Source organism: Barbus barbus, assembly GCF_936440315.1.
Source record: "Barbus barbus genome assembly, chromosome: 5".
Classification (NCBI taxonomy): domain Eukaryota; kingdom Metazoa; phylum Chordata; class Actinopteri; order Cypriniformes; family Cyprinidae; genus Barbus; species Barbus barbus.
Window position 1 is genome coordinate 5,618,806 of NC_136733.1, and position 15,501 is coordinate 5,634,306.

At 33.6% G+C, this 15,501-nt stretch overlaps 2 protein-coding genes across 5 annotated transcripts in view; one reads left to right on the forward strand and one right to left on the reverse strand.

Annotated features, from left to right (window-relative positions):
• Window positions 1-15,501, forward strand: part of LOC306869931 (RING-type E3 ubiquitin-protein ligase PPIL2-like) — a 45,448-nt gene that overhangs the window by 28,271 nt on the left and 1,676 nt on the right. Inside the window, exons 17-21 of one of the 2 annotated variants that reach the window (XR_013784220.1) lie at window positions 747-819; window positions 1,174-1,236; window positions 1,324-1,466; window positions 2,647-2,785; window positions 3,299-3,385. Coding sequence is in view for 1 of the 2 variants with exons in the window: in XM_079416887.1 (XP_079273013.1) it covers window positions 747-819; window positions 1,174-1,236; window positions 1,324-1,466; window positions 2,647-2,746 (379 nt within the window). In the remaining variant the exon portion in view is untranslated. Of the gene's footprint in view, window positions 1-746; window positions 820-1,173; window positions 1,237-1,323; window positions 1,467-2,646; window positions 2,786-3,298; window positions 4,238-15,501 lie in introns of those variants that run through there. The other variant, XM_079416887.1, reaches the window with a different exon arrangement.
• ypel1 (yippee-like 1) overlaps window positions 11,524-15,501 on the reverse strand; it is a 42,424-nt gene continuing 38,446 nt past the window's right edge. For all 3 annotated transcript variants that reach the window (XR_013784221.1, XR_013784222.1, XR_013784223.1), the window contains one exon: window positions 11,524-12,424. The gene's annotated coding sequence lies outside the window, so the exon portion shown is untranslated. The remainder of the gene's footprint in view (window positions 12,425-15,501) is intronic.

Genomic DNA, 15,501 nt, shown 5'->3' on the forward strand with positions numbered 1-15,501 from the left:
AAAAGCCAATAAATGATCATAGAAGCACATTTTTTCAAACCTTCTATAGCCATATTAATTTGTTATTTACTGAAACCTGGTTTGAATGTGCAAGATTAGCAATGACCCAAAAGCGAGTTTTATTTTGTATGTAGTATTTATTAATAATTTAAATTTGATTGAGTTTTCATTTTAATTTTTTCTTGAGTTTTTGTAATATTTTTGTATAATTATGTGCTTCTCATTTTTATGTTTTAAATATTTTTATTTAGCTTTATTATCCTTTCAGTTTTAGTTTGACTGATTTCAGTACTTCAACTTAAGCTTATTTATTTAAGTTACATTGCCAAGGCAACATTTATTTGAATGCAAGTTTAGGTTTTTCATTGACTAGTTTTTATTTTTTAATTTAATTTAATTTTTTTTTATTCTTACTCCCTGAAAATGATTTTTAATAGTTTTAGTTAACAGTAACAACCCTGTTAAAACGGTTTTCAGAAAGCTTAAAATATAACTTAAAAATATTTATGTATTGTACTGTTTTGGTCCTTTTTTGCCCTTCTTGTAGCATAACAGCTCAAGATGAGGATAAATAAATTGCTGTGTGTGTTGTTCCTGTAAGAAAAGTAGAAGATTGTTGGCTACAGTGAAAGAGTTTGATCCAGTCTCATTAGAGATATTATCACCACTTGGCACTGAATACTACCTCATTTACTCCTTGCAGCAGGATTTTAATAGGATTCTGTCCCTCTCTTGCTCTCTTTTAGAGTGGTTGGTGGTTTAGAGACCCTCACAGCGTTGGAGAATGTTGAAAGTGATCCGAAGACAGACAAACCCAAGGTGCTGAAGCCATTTTTGTCCCTTCTGTAGCATCAGAAAATGTACAATTCGGTTGCACAATTGCATGTCAGCAGTGTAGGGCTGTGCTTTGTTGACTAACGGTACCTTCTGTTTGTTTATATTTTTCCACCTGCTGTCAAATCCCACAATGCTAAAAGAGAAAATAGTCCAATTCAAAACAGCAGAATTTTAATAATTTTTCTCTCCTTCATGTAAAATGTTATAGCCTGGGGCAGCAGTTTTTGGCACATCACTTCAGTTCCTTTTCAAGACTTCCATTTCTTTAAAGGTAGCTGCATGCTAATAGGTGAAGAGTGTTTTCTCAGACTCTCTGTTTCTCTTTCACATTGTCAGTCTGAGATAAAGCTGCTGAGCACTACAGTATTTATGGACCCGTATGAGGAAGCGGATGCACAGGTCAGCATTTGTGTTCATGTACATAGTCAAAATCATATTAGTTGTGTTTTCATGCTGTGCCGTCGATGTGACACTGTGTGTGTGTAGATTGCAGCCGAGCGAGAGAAGGAAGCACAGAAACAGGAGGAAGAGAGAGCACAAACCTCTGCTTCAGTCAACAAGGCAAAAACAGAGGACAAGCCTAAAACCTTCAGACCAGGAGTGGGCAAATACATCAACACGACTGCCAAGTGAGTTAACACACACACACACACACAGATCTCTATATACAGTGGCTTGCAAAAGTATTCGGCCCCCTTAAACTTTTCCACATTTTGTCACATTACAGCCACAAACATGAATCAATTTTATTGGAATTCCACGTGAAAGACCAATACAAATTGGTGTACACGTGAGAAGTGGAACGAAAATCATACATGATTCCAAACATTTTTTACAAATAAATAACTGAAAAGTGGGGTGTGCGTAATTATTCAGCCCCCTGAGTCAATACTTTGTAGAACCACCTTTTGCTGCAATTACAGCTGCCAGTCTTCGGTTCGGCCTGTATCATCGTATCTTTTTACCAAATTACATAAAACAGAAGGTGCCTTATTACGCAAGCATTTAAAAATCTATTTCACATATGATACATTTTTTAAATTTGTCAAATAAAGCATAAGCCATTTCTTTAAAATGACAATGATGCCATTGGTTTGGCTTTTTATCCATTATTTTTACAGCCCGATTATACAGCATCTCAATTTTTCTAATTAAAGAATTACTAGTTTGAGACCAAACTGTAATACAATATGAGATACGGGATACAATCATTGTATGAAGGAACAGATGAGGTGCCTCAATCGTAATGTAATGCCTAATAAGTTTAAAACAATTTAAATTCATCTTAATTATCAGTCTGCCATGTATTTTGTTTTTTAATATTTGTATACTTTTTGTATTTTAGGTATATCTTCTTTTAGTTATGTTATACTCTTTTGTTTTTATACTTTTTTTAAACATTATATGACATTTATTTTTATTGTAGGTTAACGGTTTAAGATACTATAGACGACTAATTACTACTGAAAGTGTAGACTTTTATTTTTAACCTTTCTATGAACCTTAGATTTAAACAGGCTACTGTACCTTTAAGAGCTCTGTATGTAAAGGAGGTCCATTGTCATTGGCTAAACTCATTGCTTGTGAAATGATGAGTTACAGCGTTTACATTCAAGGTCCAGATTTGCTGCTGGTTCATTTAGTAACAGCCTTTTTGCAAAACCTTGCATTTACATTGTGACAGATTCACAAAACACTGTGCTCTGAAACATGCCAGACAAACTGCTGAGGCTGGACTCACATAATCACTACTGAATCAATTACACAAACCTAATTAACTTTAATGTCTTATTCACTCTCCTTCATCAGGAAACATTCCCACCCAGATGGTGACAAACCATCCACTAGTCAAGCTCCTGCCAAGAAACCCAAAGGCAGAACAGGTTTTGGAGACTTCAGTTCCTGGTAGAAGCACGGCACCGTCCCTCCTCACAAAGACTGATTGTTGGTAAATTGAGATATTGGACTGATCATACTCGGCGCAGACCCCTTGGTTTTCCCCTTTAATGGACCCGGTTTTGATTTGTATTTTTAGATAATAATGTGACCAGGGATTGTTTAGTTCACATGTCTTTCTTTATATTGAGCCCTGTACATAATCAGTTATTTTTTGCATATTAAATTATTTAATGTATGCGTCAAAAAGTTTGGCTTGTTCATGCTGCAATGTTAATTGTATGATATCCCGTTTCCACCACAGAATAATAAAAACATTTTTAAGAAAAAAATAGTTTCCTCACAATTGTGACTTTGTTTCTGGCAATTCTGTATTTACATCTCACAATTCTGTTTAAATTGCAAGTTTATATTTCACAGTTCTGCCTTTATTATCTATCTCATAATTCTGAGTGATCTATCAATCTAAATTTACCATTGACCTCAAAATGTTCTATCTGAAGCAATAGTATTACTGAGTCAGTCTCTTCCTCTTCTTCATCTAGTGTTTTGTCATTGTGTGCAGGTATCGTGGCATTGTGCTTGTAGCTACAGTATCAGGAGTCTTCCAATGGGACGTACCGTTCTGATTCATCACACAACTTCCAGAAAGGTGCTTGGAAAGTCATTGTAGTAATAGAGCATCACACAATAGAGCATTTCTCCTCTTGTGGATATTGTATCTGTGGTTTTACTGGAGGGGAGTTTCCTCTGCTTGCTTTGCTCTGTTCTTGCTGAGTGTGTAGTGTTTTATTAATGGTTTTTTTTTGGCTGCTGTTACCCAAGCGTATTTCATGCGACCCCAGGGGCCAATTACACAAGCTTACTGTTTCTGAAAGTTGTTACCTCTTCTACTTCCTTCTGCTGGCATAAGGACAAATCTCACAAAACCTGTCAGGTGAAGCTCATAGACTCGACTATTATTTTGAGTGTGTGTAAAAATGACTTTATTAATAATGATACTCACTAATGAGAATAACTTCTAAAAATAAATGAGCAAATAAATGTTCAGATCCATTAAATTCATGTGAATTTGTGTGGAAAAAAAGTGCTTAAAAACGATATGATGCAAAAAAGTTAATTTTTCTTGCAAAATATAATATATTTTATTAATTCTGGATGAAAAATGACCCATACACTGATTCAAAAGTTTAGGGTCAGCAATTTTTTTTTTCCGACAAAGAAATACTTTGAAAGCAATGACACATCAGTTTGATGAAACATAACGGTAAAGCCTTATAATGTTATAAAAAGTTTTTTTTTTTTTTCATAAATGCTGTTTTTTTTTTTTTTTTACTTTCTATTTGATGATTATCCGTTTCCACAAAAATACAAAGCAGCACAACTGTTTTCAGCAGTGGCAATGCATGTTTCTTGAGCAGTAAATCAGCATTTTAGAATGATTTCTTGTGACACTGAAGACTGAAAATTGTGCTCTGTCATCAAAGGAATAAACTACATTTTCAAATATAATTTTACATTATTGCTTTTTTTTTTTATCAAAAGAATGCCATCTTTGTGAACATTAGTGACAAAAACACTTTAAAAACCTTGCAGACCCCAAATGTTTGAACGTTATGACCCGTTAGAGACGGAAGCGCAGACTAGCAGCTTTGTGCCGTGTGTTTGCAGATGAGGTTTCTGTGTGTCAGTGATAGGCCTACTACAGGCAGGTGATCTGATCATGGCCTGGTAAACAGTTTGTGGATCTCAGAGGAGTGCGTTCCTCCGGCCATTACATAAGCCTGCATCTGTCTTCTGCGTGACCTGCTCTTGTGTTTAACAGTGATCAGGGACACATTTTCTCTCCGTCAGTCTCTGATGGCACAGATGGCGGGTTTACAGCGTCTCCGCAGTCCATCAGTCAGTCAGGCTCGTCTCTTTAGTGTCAGAGTGCAGCACACAGAAATCTGTCACTGTTTAGCGAATGCTACAACTTGCCAACAGATTCATGTTCTGTCCTCCACATGTTCCTCCTAAATGCTATTAGCATTCTCATTTTACCACAAACTATTTCTGTGTAGGTTTGTACAAAATGAGTCATTTAAAATATTTAATAATAAATAGTTAACGTTAACCCTCTGTGGTATGCTTGTTGTAATAATGAAATATTTGTCCTATTTGATATATATAAATTGTTTTTACTATTTAATTTAAATATATAATATATAGATATATCATTCTTAACCTTTTTTATTATTTTTCTGAACACAAGAAACAAACTATCATTTTGTTATGCACAAAATGAAATCTAAAATTATATTACTATAACCAGCTAATTATGTGCAGTAATACAATTTGTGCAATCTCTCACATTGTGGTACATAACTTGGTACATAATCTTGTTTAATTTACCACAGATGTTGCCATAAAATTCAGATGAAGAAGAATTGTAATAAATCTGTTTAATATCACATTTTGAGGCTTCAGCATGTGTCTTTTCTTAAGGGTGACCCCAATATGTTTGTGTAGAGAAAATATATTCTGGCCTATAGAGAGATGTTATTGGTTACTTTAAACCATGCATTTTTAGTGTTGTCCATTAATTTTTTGTCTGCATAACAATATAAGGTTTTGGATTGAATGATGCAGATCAATATTTGGTGGATAATGTGTGTGTGGTGAGGTTAGAGCTGTCAGAATTAGCGATTAATTTTGGGCGGGGCCTAGGGTTGGTCACAACTGCTAATTCTGTTTGTTTTTTCTTGACGAGAAGGGCATTTATTCAGTTGCAGAACGTCTTTACGAGCACATCAAACAGGAGATGTTTCAGACAGGTGCGGGTCAAACGAGCGCAGAAACTGTTGTGTGCTAGCAGCGCCGGCGCGCTCGAAGCCTGTATCATTTCAGATCAAATCGAAATCGCGAAAGAAATGAGCGTGCAATGTTGTGATCAGTTAAGTCATGAAGTTACCAAAAAGGCGATTTAAGCTGCCATAAAACTGTGCATGCATGTAATATGTTATATATGAGTTACATTAAGAACATGTCTTGAGATGATTTTGAAAACTGTCCTGGAGCAGCCCAGCACTGTCTCCCTCATCTAACACACCCGATTCAACTCGTCAGCTCATTAATAGACACTGAAATGGGTCAGAAAAGGTAGAGTTGAGAGAAAATATGTCAGATCGGCATCATGTTCAGTAGCGGCAGCTCTTAAAGAAATAGAAGCCAAAACAACCTAATAACCAGCTGCTGTGATGTCTGTCCATCAAGAATAAAAGAAAAAAGAGGAAATCAATAACGTATAGTTTTAAGGATTCATCTGTATTTAGTTTAGAATTTAGTGTTTGATAACTTTATTAAATGTCTGTATATTTCTGCTGAGGGGCACAGGTAAATATGACATTCGTTATAATGGGTTTATGTGAAGATTGTTTTAAGTTTACTTAAATTAGAAGTTATTTTTAAAGTCTAATAAATGTTGACAGCTCTTAATTATAATGTAATGCTGAATGGCTGTAGTCACTGGTTAAATATTAGGGGGAAACATTTTTATAGGGAAATCAGTATTAATTGGCATCAGTGATACTGGCCTTCAGTCATAAAAAAGATGAAACATTTATTAAAAACATACTGTCTTTATGTTGTTTGTACATTAATTTGAAGATTGAATGTGAAATTATTGCAATATAAAAGTACAGTATATTTAAAAACTTTAATGTTAGGTGGGATTAATTGCAATTAATGTCAGAAAAATGTGCGATTAATTAGTTTTTGTTTTTTTTATCGATTGACAGCACTATTTGTGTGTGCGTGCGTTTTATCCACCAAATATTGATCTGTCGTTCAATCCAAAACCTTACTTTGCTATGCATACACATATGTGACAGACAGATATACTCAGTACCGATAACAGGATACTAGATAATTCATTGTTGGTGTTATTGTATAAAGCAGTGGTCGGCAACAGGCCCGCACCTGTAGCCAGATTATTTTGATAGCGGCTGGTTCTGAAATAGATCTGTCATGACAGCAACAGTTACTCACAATCAAAGTAGGCTTTGTGAGAGGAGCGCGAGTGGAGCGGTGTGATTTTGAATGGAGCGAGGAGCAGATTTTTTAAAAGTCGGAGCGTCGTGGTTTTCACTCGCTCCATCACCGACCCTTAACATATTTAGCTATATAGATCGAAAAGGAGGGAGGAGAAATTGTTGACGCTCCACTCCGCTCACATACTCTGATCGGACACCGCCACACAAATATGGCTTTTTGTTAATGACTGTCGCAGGATTTCACACAGAGTAACAGCTCACTTCCAGTTACAAAATACTCTGGAACAGTCAGTCACAGGCAATTCTGCTTGCATTTTTCATCAATTAATATATTAAATTATCCTTTGACTATGTTCTGGCCCGCTATCTAGTGGTGAATTTTTTTTGGCCTAATGCCAAACTTACTTGCCGACCCCTGGTATAAAGCATTTTAATATTATATTGCTTGTGATGGTTGGACCTGGTTCTTAAAGCAGTTTAAGATTGAAAAAAACTTCAAATTGGAACTCATGAATTAATCTTTGTCAGCTATAGCTTTAAAGTCTTTCACAGCTTGAGTTTCTCAGAAAGAAACCAATAAAAAATGAATCTTAAAAAGGATAAAGATAACATTATCTCAGCGTTATATAATTGCGTTGCATTTATAAGAGTCAAATTTCTATTATCGAGTGTAGATTCCTAAAAGACCCTTCGAAACAGCTTTCAGTAAAGCATCAGCCATCTGTTCCTTACAGAGAATCCAGGAACATTTCATGTTTGAGCCATTTCTTTGATGTCTGAATGCCAGGGTCTCTTTGGATTATCTTTAAACTGAGGATTGACAGCATGTGACTTGATTTTGGCTTTAAGACAAAAGATTGAACTTATTTAGGGCCTGTGCGGTTTCCTTAAAGTTTTGAAACACACAGTCTACATGAATTGACATGTTAAGGGCAGATTTTTCTGTATGACAAGTGCTGTAGGTTGTTACAAAGACTTCAGATGACTTGGTAAACACTACTAGTCCAAATCAATCGAATAATGGAATAAATTCAAATATTTGAATGTTTTTAAAATGTCACCCTTATTCTCACCAAAGCTGCATTTATTTGATCAAAAATGCAGTTAAATTGTAATATTGTGAAATATAGTAGTCAACATTTGAAGTGGATCAAAAAAGTTCTAAGACAAGAACGCTTTTAGGTTTTAGGACAACTTTGATGAAAGGTTTTGATCCAATTTAAATGTTGACTACTGTTTTATCAAATAAAATAACTAAAAGGGATAGTTCACCCAAAAATGAAAATTCTGGCAACATTTGCTCACCCTCAAACCTGTATGAATGTCTTTGTTCTGCTGAAAACAAAGGAAGATATTCTGAAGAATGTGGGAAACAGAGCAGTTCTGGGGCACCATTGACTTCCATAGTAGGAATAAAAATAAATACTATGGAAGTCAATGGTGCCCCAAAACTGTTGCCATAATTTTCATTTTTGGGTGAACTATCCCTTTTAGTTATTGTATTTGATAAAACAGTCCTTGCTAAATAAAAGTATTACTTTCCTTTTTTTACCCTAAACTTTTGAATAGCAGTCTATCATAGTACTAACACTGATAAAAATAAGAAATGTTTCTTGAGCAGCAAATCAGCATTTTAAAATGATTGTGACACTGAAGACTGGAGTAATGATGCTGAAAATTCAGCGTTGATCAGCAATACATTTTAAATTTTAATATTTCACAATATTACGGTTTTTACTGTATTTCTGGTCTAATAATTGAGCGTGAGACTTCTGTCAAAACATTTACAAAATCTTAATTATTAAATTTTTTTGCCTGCAATAAATAGCACGTTACATTTTTATATTGCTTTTTTGGTCATTTTGGAGATCAACAGCATTTACCCCATTCATTTTCATTGTTTGAACAAGAGCAGCCAGCACAATCTCCTTTTAAAAGACATAAGGCTGAGTAAATGATGACATAATTTGTATTTTAGTGGTGAGCTAAGCCTTTCTGCTCCTGCATCATGTTGTGTGGATGGGCTAATGAGAGTGTCTGTGTCATCACGACATCTGTGCCTTCATTAGATCTGAATCATTATTGCAGATGCACTCATTGGATCAATGAAAAATGATCAGCTGTCACTAATGTGTGTCTGAGAATGAGGTCAGGTTCTGGCTGATCTGTTCTGGGAATCAGCTGATATAGGGAATTGGTTCAGTTGCACTCTGTGTGTGTGTGTGTGTGTGTGTGTGCGTGCTTGTGCGTGCGTGCGTGTGTGTACACCTCTCTCAGGCTGTTTTGCTGACAGACTAGGTGACAATGGTGGGAGCAGCTGGGAACTTTCCAGGCCCGTCTGGCCCCCTGCCACCCCACCAGTGCCCACCCATCAGCACTGCACCAGCTTGCATGTGTTTGGAAGTGCACACAAGTCTGAAAAAGAGCTGATGGGAAATCTTATATTTGAGCTCAGGTTTTTTGTTTGGGAAGTTGGTATCAGTAGAGATGTGCAGATAAATAGAATAGTTTTTAAATATTTATATAGTTCATTTTTTAATAATTACTAATTTTGTATTTTTTTTATTTACTTTAGTATTTCATTTATTGTGGATTTTTTACTTTTTATTTTTTTCACGTTTTTTTTTTTGTTATTTTAATATAATTTTATTTTATAATAGTTTTTTAATTATGGTACTTTATTTTATTAAAATAGTATTTTTTATATTATTGTTATTGTTATTATTGTATATTTTTATATTATTGAATTTTTTTATTTTTTTTATTTTACAGTATTGAAGTTATTGTAGGATTTTGTTTTGTAATTTAGATTTTATAATTATTTTAGCTTAATATTGTCCCATTTTACATTATTTTTACATTTAAGATTATTACATATTTCATTAATTTACTTAAAGTAGTATTTTAATTTAGTGTAGAATCTTTTAGTTTATGAATGTTTGTTTTTCATTTTGTTTTATAATTATTTTATTTTAATATTACTTAATTGTATAGTAGTATTTAATTTAATTTAAATAACAATGAAATTTTATGTTTTTTACTTAATTTTTGAAATATTTTATTTTGTATTATTTTATTTTATTAATATCTGTTTTGTATTTTATGTTTTTACTTTTCATGTTTTTATGTTTTATTTATTTTATTAATAAAATAAATAGTTACTTTTATTTGTTAATGTTTGTTTAGTGAGTTTACACTTGTTATTTTATTGTATGCTATTTATTACTTTTACAGTATTTTAAGTTATTGTAGGATTTTGTTTTATAATTTTTATTTTTTTATATTTTTATAATTATTTTAATATTATTCATTTTTACATTTTTTACATTTAACTATTTATTTTATGTCATTTAATTTAATTCAAATAGTATTTAAATGTATTGTAGAATCTTTATAACTTTTTATTTTATGAATGTTTATTTCTCATTTTGATTTATGTTTTTTATTTTATAATAATTTTATTTTATAGTAGTATTTTATTTTTTCATTTACTTTAAATAACATTTTAATTTATTGTAGTGTTTTTTTTTTACTTTATTTTAGAAATGTTTCATTTATTTATTTATTTTATAATTTTATTGTTTTGTGTTAGATTTTTTTTTTTATAAAATGAATACAGTTACTTAGTTTGTTAAGTGAATTTGCACTACTGTTTTATTTTATGCTACATATTACTTATTTTTGCACTGCTTTGGCCATACAAATGTCATGCCAGTAAAGATCATAAATATCATAAAACGTACTGTTTTGGGCTGTCATCGACTAACCAAATGTAGTATAACACACACTGAGACACAGCTAGTGCTTTTGATTCAGAGGTGCTAGTGACTGATTGTGCTCACGTACACATTATATTAAATACAGAGGGGTGAGGCAAGCCTCAGCTGGCATTTTTGTCAGCTGTAAAAAAAAAATGCCTGAGGCACAAAATGTGTGTATATATTGTGTGTCTCACCGATATAATCCTCAGTCATTTAACAATCATAGCATCTCCAAACTGAAACTGAACACTGAAAATGCTGTATATGGTGGTAATACTTTAATACTTCAATTTCTTATACAGTAGCAGTAAGCATTTTCTTTCAGCACAAATATCTTTCTTACTTGACGGACATGACTGAAATAGGTGTCCTGAGAAATCACACCTGTCCGTGTGACCGCTCCAGACTCTGACTGCGCTCTGCATGTGTTAGCTGAGCTCAAAACTTGGTGGCTTGAGTTTTGGGTGAAACAGACTGTCTGCTGAACAATGCTAGATGGAAGGATTGTTTGGGAAAACTGTTTGGAAACAGTCATTATTCTAAGTAGCACTGAAAATGTAACTTTTAATAGCAACTTTCTTGCTCTGTGTGATTCAGTGCATGTTTTTCATTTTTTGAAAAAAAAAAAACATAATTGGTCAAATATATTTAATCATTAGTCCACTTTTGTGTCCCATTTTAAGCCAAGTGGATTTAAAAAATAAATCAATCTTTGTATCTTTAAAAATTGAGTTGCGTGATTTGTGTAGCTAAATCATCATTAACATTGGCAGAAATTATATATTTATATGTTTTTGAAAGAAGTCTCTTATGCTCAAAAAACAGTAATATTATGAAAAATAATTACAATTTAAAATAAATGTTGTATTTTAATATATTTTAAAATTTGTGATTGCAAAAATTAATTTTCAGCAGCCAAAATTTCTTATCAACATTGAAAACATTTTTGCTGCTTTATATTTGATTTTATTTTCTTATTTTTTTATTTTTTTTTTGATGAATAGAAAGGTAAAAAGAAAAGCATTTACTAGTATTAAAAAACCTTTATTTTTTAATTATTAATGCCTTTACTGATACTGATTTATTAATTTAATGCATCCTGCTGGAAATTGTTTTTTATTGAATCCAGACTTTTGAAAAGTAGTGTATAAAAATTTGGTCAGTCTAATTAAGTCATTTATTTAAAACTAAATATTCTGTCATAATTCACCTAGCCCTTTATATCTCTATAAACACATGACATGAAACCAGTCAAAGTCAGCTCTTCTTCATACAATGATAATGCATGATCACTTCCTGTTAAGTTCAATGTTGATTGATTTATTAAGTATTTGATTTTTGAAATATATGCCGTGTCACATGGAAGTTGAAAGCGTTGCAAATACACATGTAATGTTGTCTTTGAGTAACAGGATAACAGCTGTGCTCTTTTAGTGTTCTCTGTGGCTCACTTCTCATGGTCCTATCTGTTAATGCAGGGTCACCATCCCCAATGCGTTTAGCTCTGTCACAGGCTCATATTCACCAGCACGCATGTGTGACGTTGTAATGAGGCTAAATGAGTCGAATACAGGACTTTGGAATAATGGAAAGCCTTAGAACATCCTGTTCCAAAGAACGGAGAGTATTGGCCGCTGGTCTTGTGTCCCCTCCTTCAGCTGTTATTATCCTTCTGAAGGGATGAGTCACCCCTGGTTGCTGTCACTATCTGTCTGCCTGCTTTCCTGCCTGTTTATGTGTCTCTCCCGCAATATAAATCAGACACAGCTCTTGCTTTATACAGAGACCCAGGAGAGGATCTGGGGTCACTTGAGTTTTGTGTATTACCAGCAGAGGTGGGTTTGTCCTGATGCGTCATCGTTCTGGTTTCAGGTTTCTCAAAAAGCCTATCCAGAGCTGAAAATATAGAAAAACAGAAGCAAATATGTTATTTTGTAGTAATAAATTGTCAGCGAGAGATTCCTCATATCCACTTTATCTTTTTACCTCCAGAATTATTTTTTAGCGACATAAAACTTTTGATTTGTTAACTTTTGTTAACTTGAAATGACATCTTAGTGGTAGTGATGTTCGTAAAGTCGTAAGTCATTAACTGAACTATTTTAGTGAGTGTTTTTTCCGTTTTATGATTCACACAAAGTTTAGGGTCAGTAAGATTTTTTTTAAAGAATTTAATACTTTTAATTGTAATAAATTAAATGAAAAATGTATTATTTTTTCACAAAAATGTTTGGCAGCACAACTGTTTTCAACATTTATAATAATAAGAAATATCTCTTGAGCAGTAAATCAGCATAATAATATTTAACATTATTACTGTGGTAATATTACATATGATATAATATTCCATTTTATAATATTATATAATATTCCATGTTTTTAATGTATTTAAAAAAAAGAATTATATTTTTTAATGTATGAAAATATAAAAAAACAGTTATTTTAATTTGTAATAATATTTCATAGTATTACTGTATTTTTGATTAAGTAAATGCAGTCTTGGTGAGCATAAATTACTTTAATTTAATATACATTCATTGTTTTTTTTAAAGTAAATTACTAAAATAAATGTGCACAAATATTGGGTTAAATATAAATTTCAGTCATTAAATTAACTATTTCAGTCAGTGTTTTTTTTATTATATACATAAAGTTTAGGGCGAGTTAGTTTTGTTTTAAGAATTTCATACTTTTATGAATTACATAAATTAAAAAATTGTCAGTTTCTGCAAAAATATTGGACAGTACAACTGTTTTTAACATTTATAATAATTAGAATTGTCTCTTGAGCAGCAATCATATAATAATATTATTGATTACGTTGAATATTATCGCTGTTTATGTTCTGGGGAAAGAGCGCACATATGTCGTGGTACTGTCCAAAATGGCATTATCGGGGAGAAGAACTGTTGAATAAATTATGTTAGTTTTGCACAAAATGTATTCTCTTATCTTTTTTTGCTTTACCGATGTTCTTACTACGTTTTCTGGACGTTCCTGGAACATTTCAGTTATGTTGCTGTCTATGGTGGGCCAGAGTACTCTCAGATTTCATCAAAAATATCTTAATTTATGTTCAGAAGATGAACGAAGGTCATACAGGTTTGGAACGACATGAGGGTGAGTAATTAATGACAGAATGTTTATTTTTGGGTGAACTTACCCTTTAAGATTTATTATTTATCGTTAGTTCACACTGACTGAAGTAGCTCACAAATGAATCCTTATTGTAGAGTTTTATTTTTGTTTCTTTTTTAAAATAGCTTCTCCAAGCAAACAGTGTGGACATGATTGAGGGCCCAAAAGACCTGCAGCTGGATTTGAGTTTTCCTCTGAGGCCCTCTAGGACTGTGTTTCCTCTGTATGACAGTATATCTACACAATCAGTGAGAGGGTCTCAGTCAGACAGCCAAACGATATGTTTTCTTTACTGCTACAGTGGAGACCAGTCTCCCGACAGTAAGACTCTTTATGTGTGTGCGGAACACATGCTGCTCCTCAAATAAACACTCGGCTAAATTTAGCATTAGCGCTGACCCCAGAGGCAGTGACTTCTAATGGATCACTAATGCAGCATTGAGACACCAGCCTGACTTCATATGATGCAGATCTGCAGAGAGAGTTGGTGTTTAGCTACTCGTTTTTTATTCCTCCCTTTCATTTTTTCTCTCTCTCCCTCTTGCTCTCTCAGCTAATGCAGTGAGGGCTCAGGCGGTGTGTGTGTGTGTGTGCGTGCGTGCGTGCGTGTGTGTGTGTGTGTGTGTGTGTGTGTGTGTGTGTGTGAGAGAGTGAGTGAGTGAGTGAGTGTGTGTGTGTGTGTGTGTGCACCTGGTATTCATCACGTCCTGGGGACCAAATGTCCCCACAAAGATAGTAATACCAGTAAATCTTAATCTTGTGGGGACATTTTTTGGTCCCCATGAGGAAACAAGCTTATAAATCATACAGCATAAAGTTTTTTGAAAATCTAAAAATGCAGCATGTTTCCTGTGAGGGCTAGGTTTAGGTGTAGGTTTGGTGTAGGGCAATAGCACATACAGATTGTACAGTATAAAAACCATTACGCCTATGGGATGTCCCCATAAAACATGGAAACCCAACATGTGAGTGAGTGAGTGAGTGAGTGAGTGAGTGAGTGAGTGAGTGAGTGAGTGTGTTTGTGTGTGTGTGTGTGTGTGTGTGTATGTTGGGCTGACGCATGTTGCTTGGCTGGATCACGGGCCTCTGTCCTGACACTGAAGCAGACGGGGGTGGAGTGTGTGAGTGTACGAGTGTTTTCTTTCTGAATCTGAGGGGGTGATAAGAGAACATAGCTGAGGGAAAACAAGTACTGTGGTGGTACCATGGTACAGTAATGATATCAAATGATATAATCATAGTAATTTGATAAACACCACCTTTCCTAAATTTCGGGTTGGCAAGATTCTTTTCATGTTTTTGAAAGAAGTCCCACCAAGGCCACATTTATTTGATCAAAAATACATGCTTATATTTTGAAATATTTTGAAAAAAACAAAAGAATTTAATATTTTGTAACATTTAAACGCCTTTACCTTTTAATAAATTGAATGTGTCCTTGCTGAATAAAAGTATTAATTTCTTTAAAAAACTGCATTACTGCATTTACAATAAAGTACCATAATATTACTATCTGAAACCATTGCTATGGTGGTAAATAGGTGCTTTGGATAGACCGTGGTATTTACCATATACTCCAAGGTACTTCCAAAAAACTATGGTAATACAATGGAAGCAAGTCTAAAAACACACAGCACTACCACTGTACTTTTTGGGTACATTTTTTGTGAATAATATAAGAGAACGACTCAGACACAATGTTTAAAATGAGCATTAAGTTTGAGCCATGACTTATGGTTTTGTGATTGTAGACATATTGAGTCGTGGTGCTCATTTGAGCGATGCAGGTTTCAAATCTCGTGTTTAGCTTCCCCATCATTTCCTGTTATCTCTCC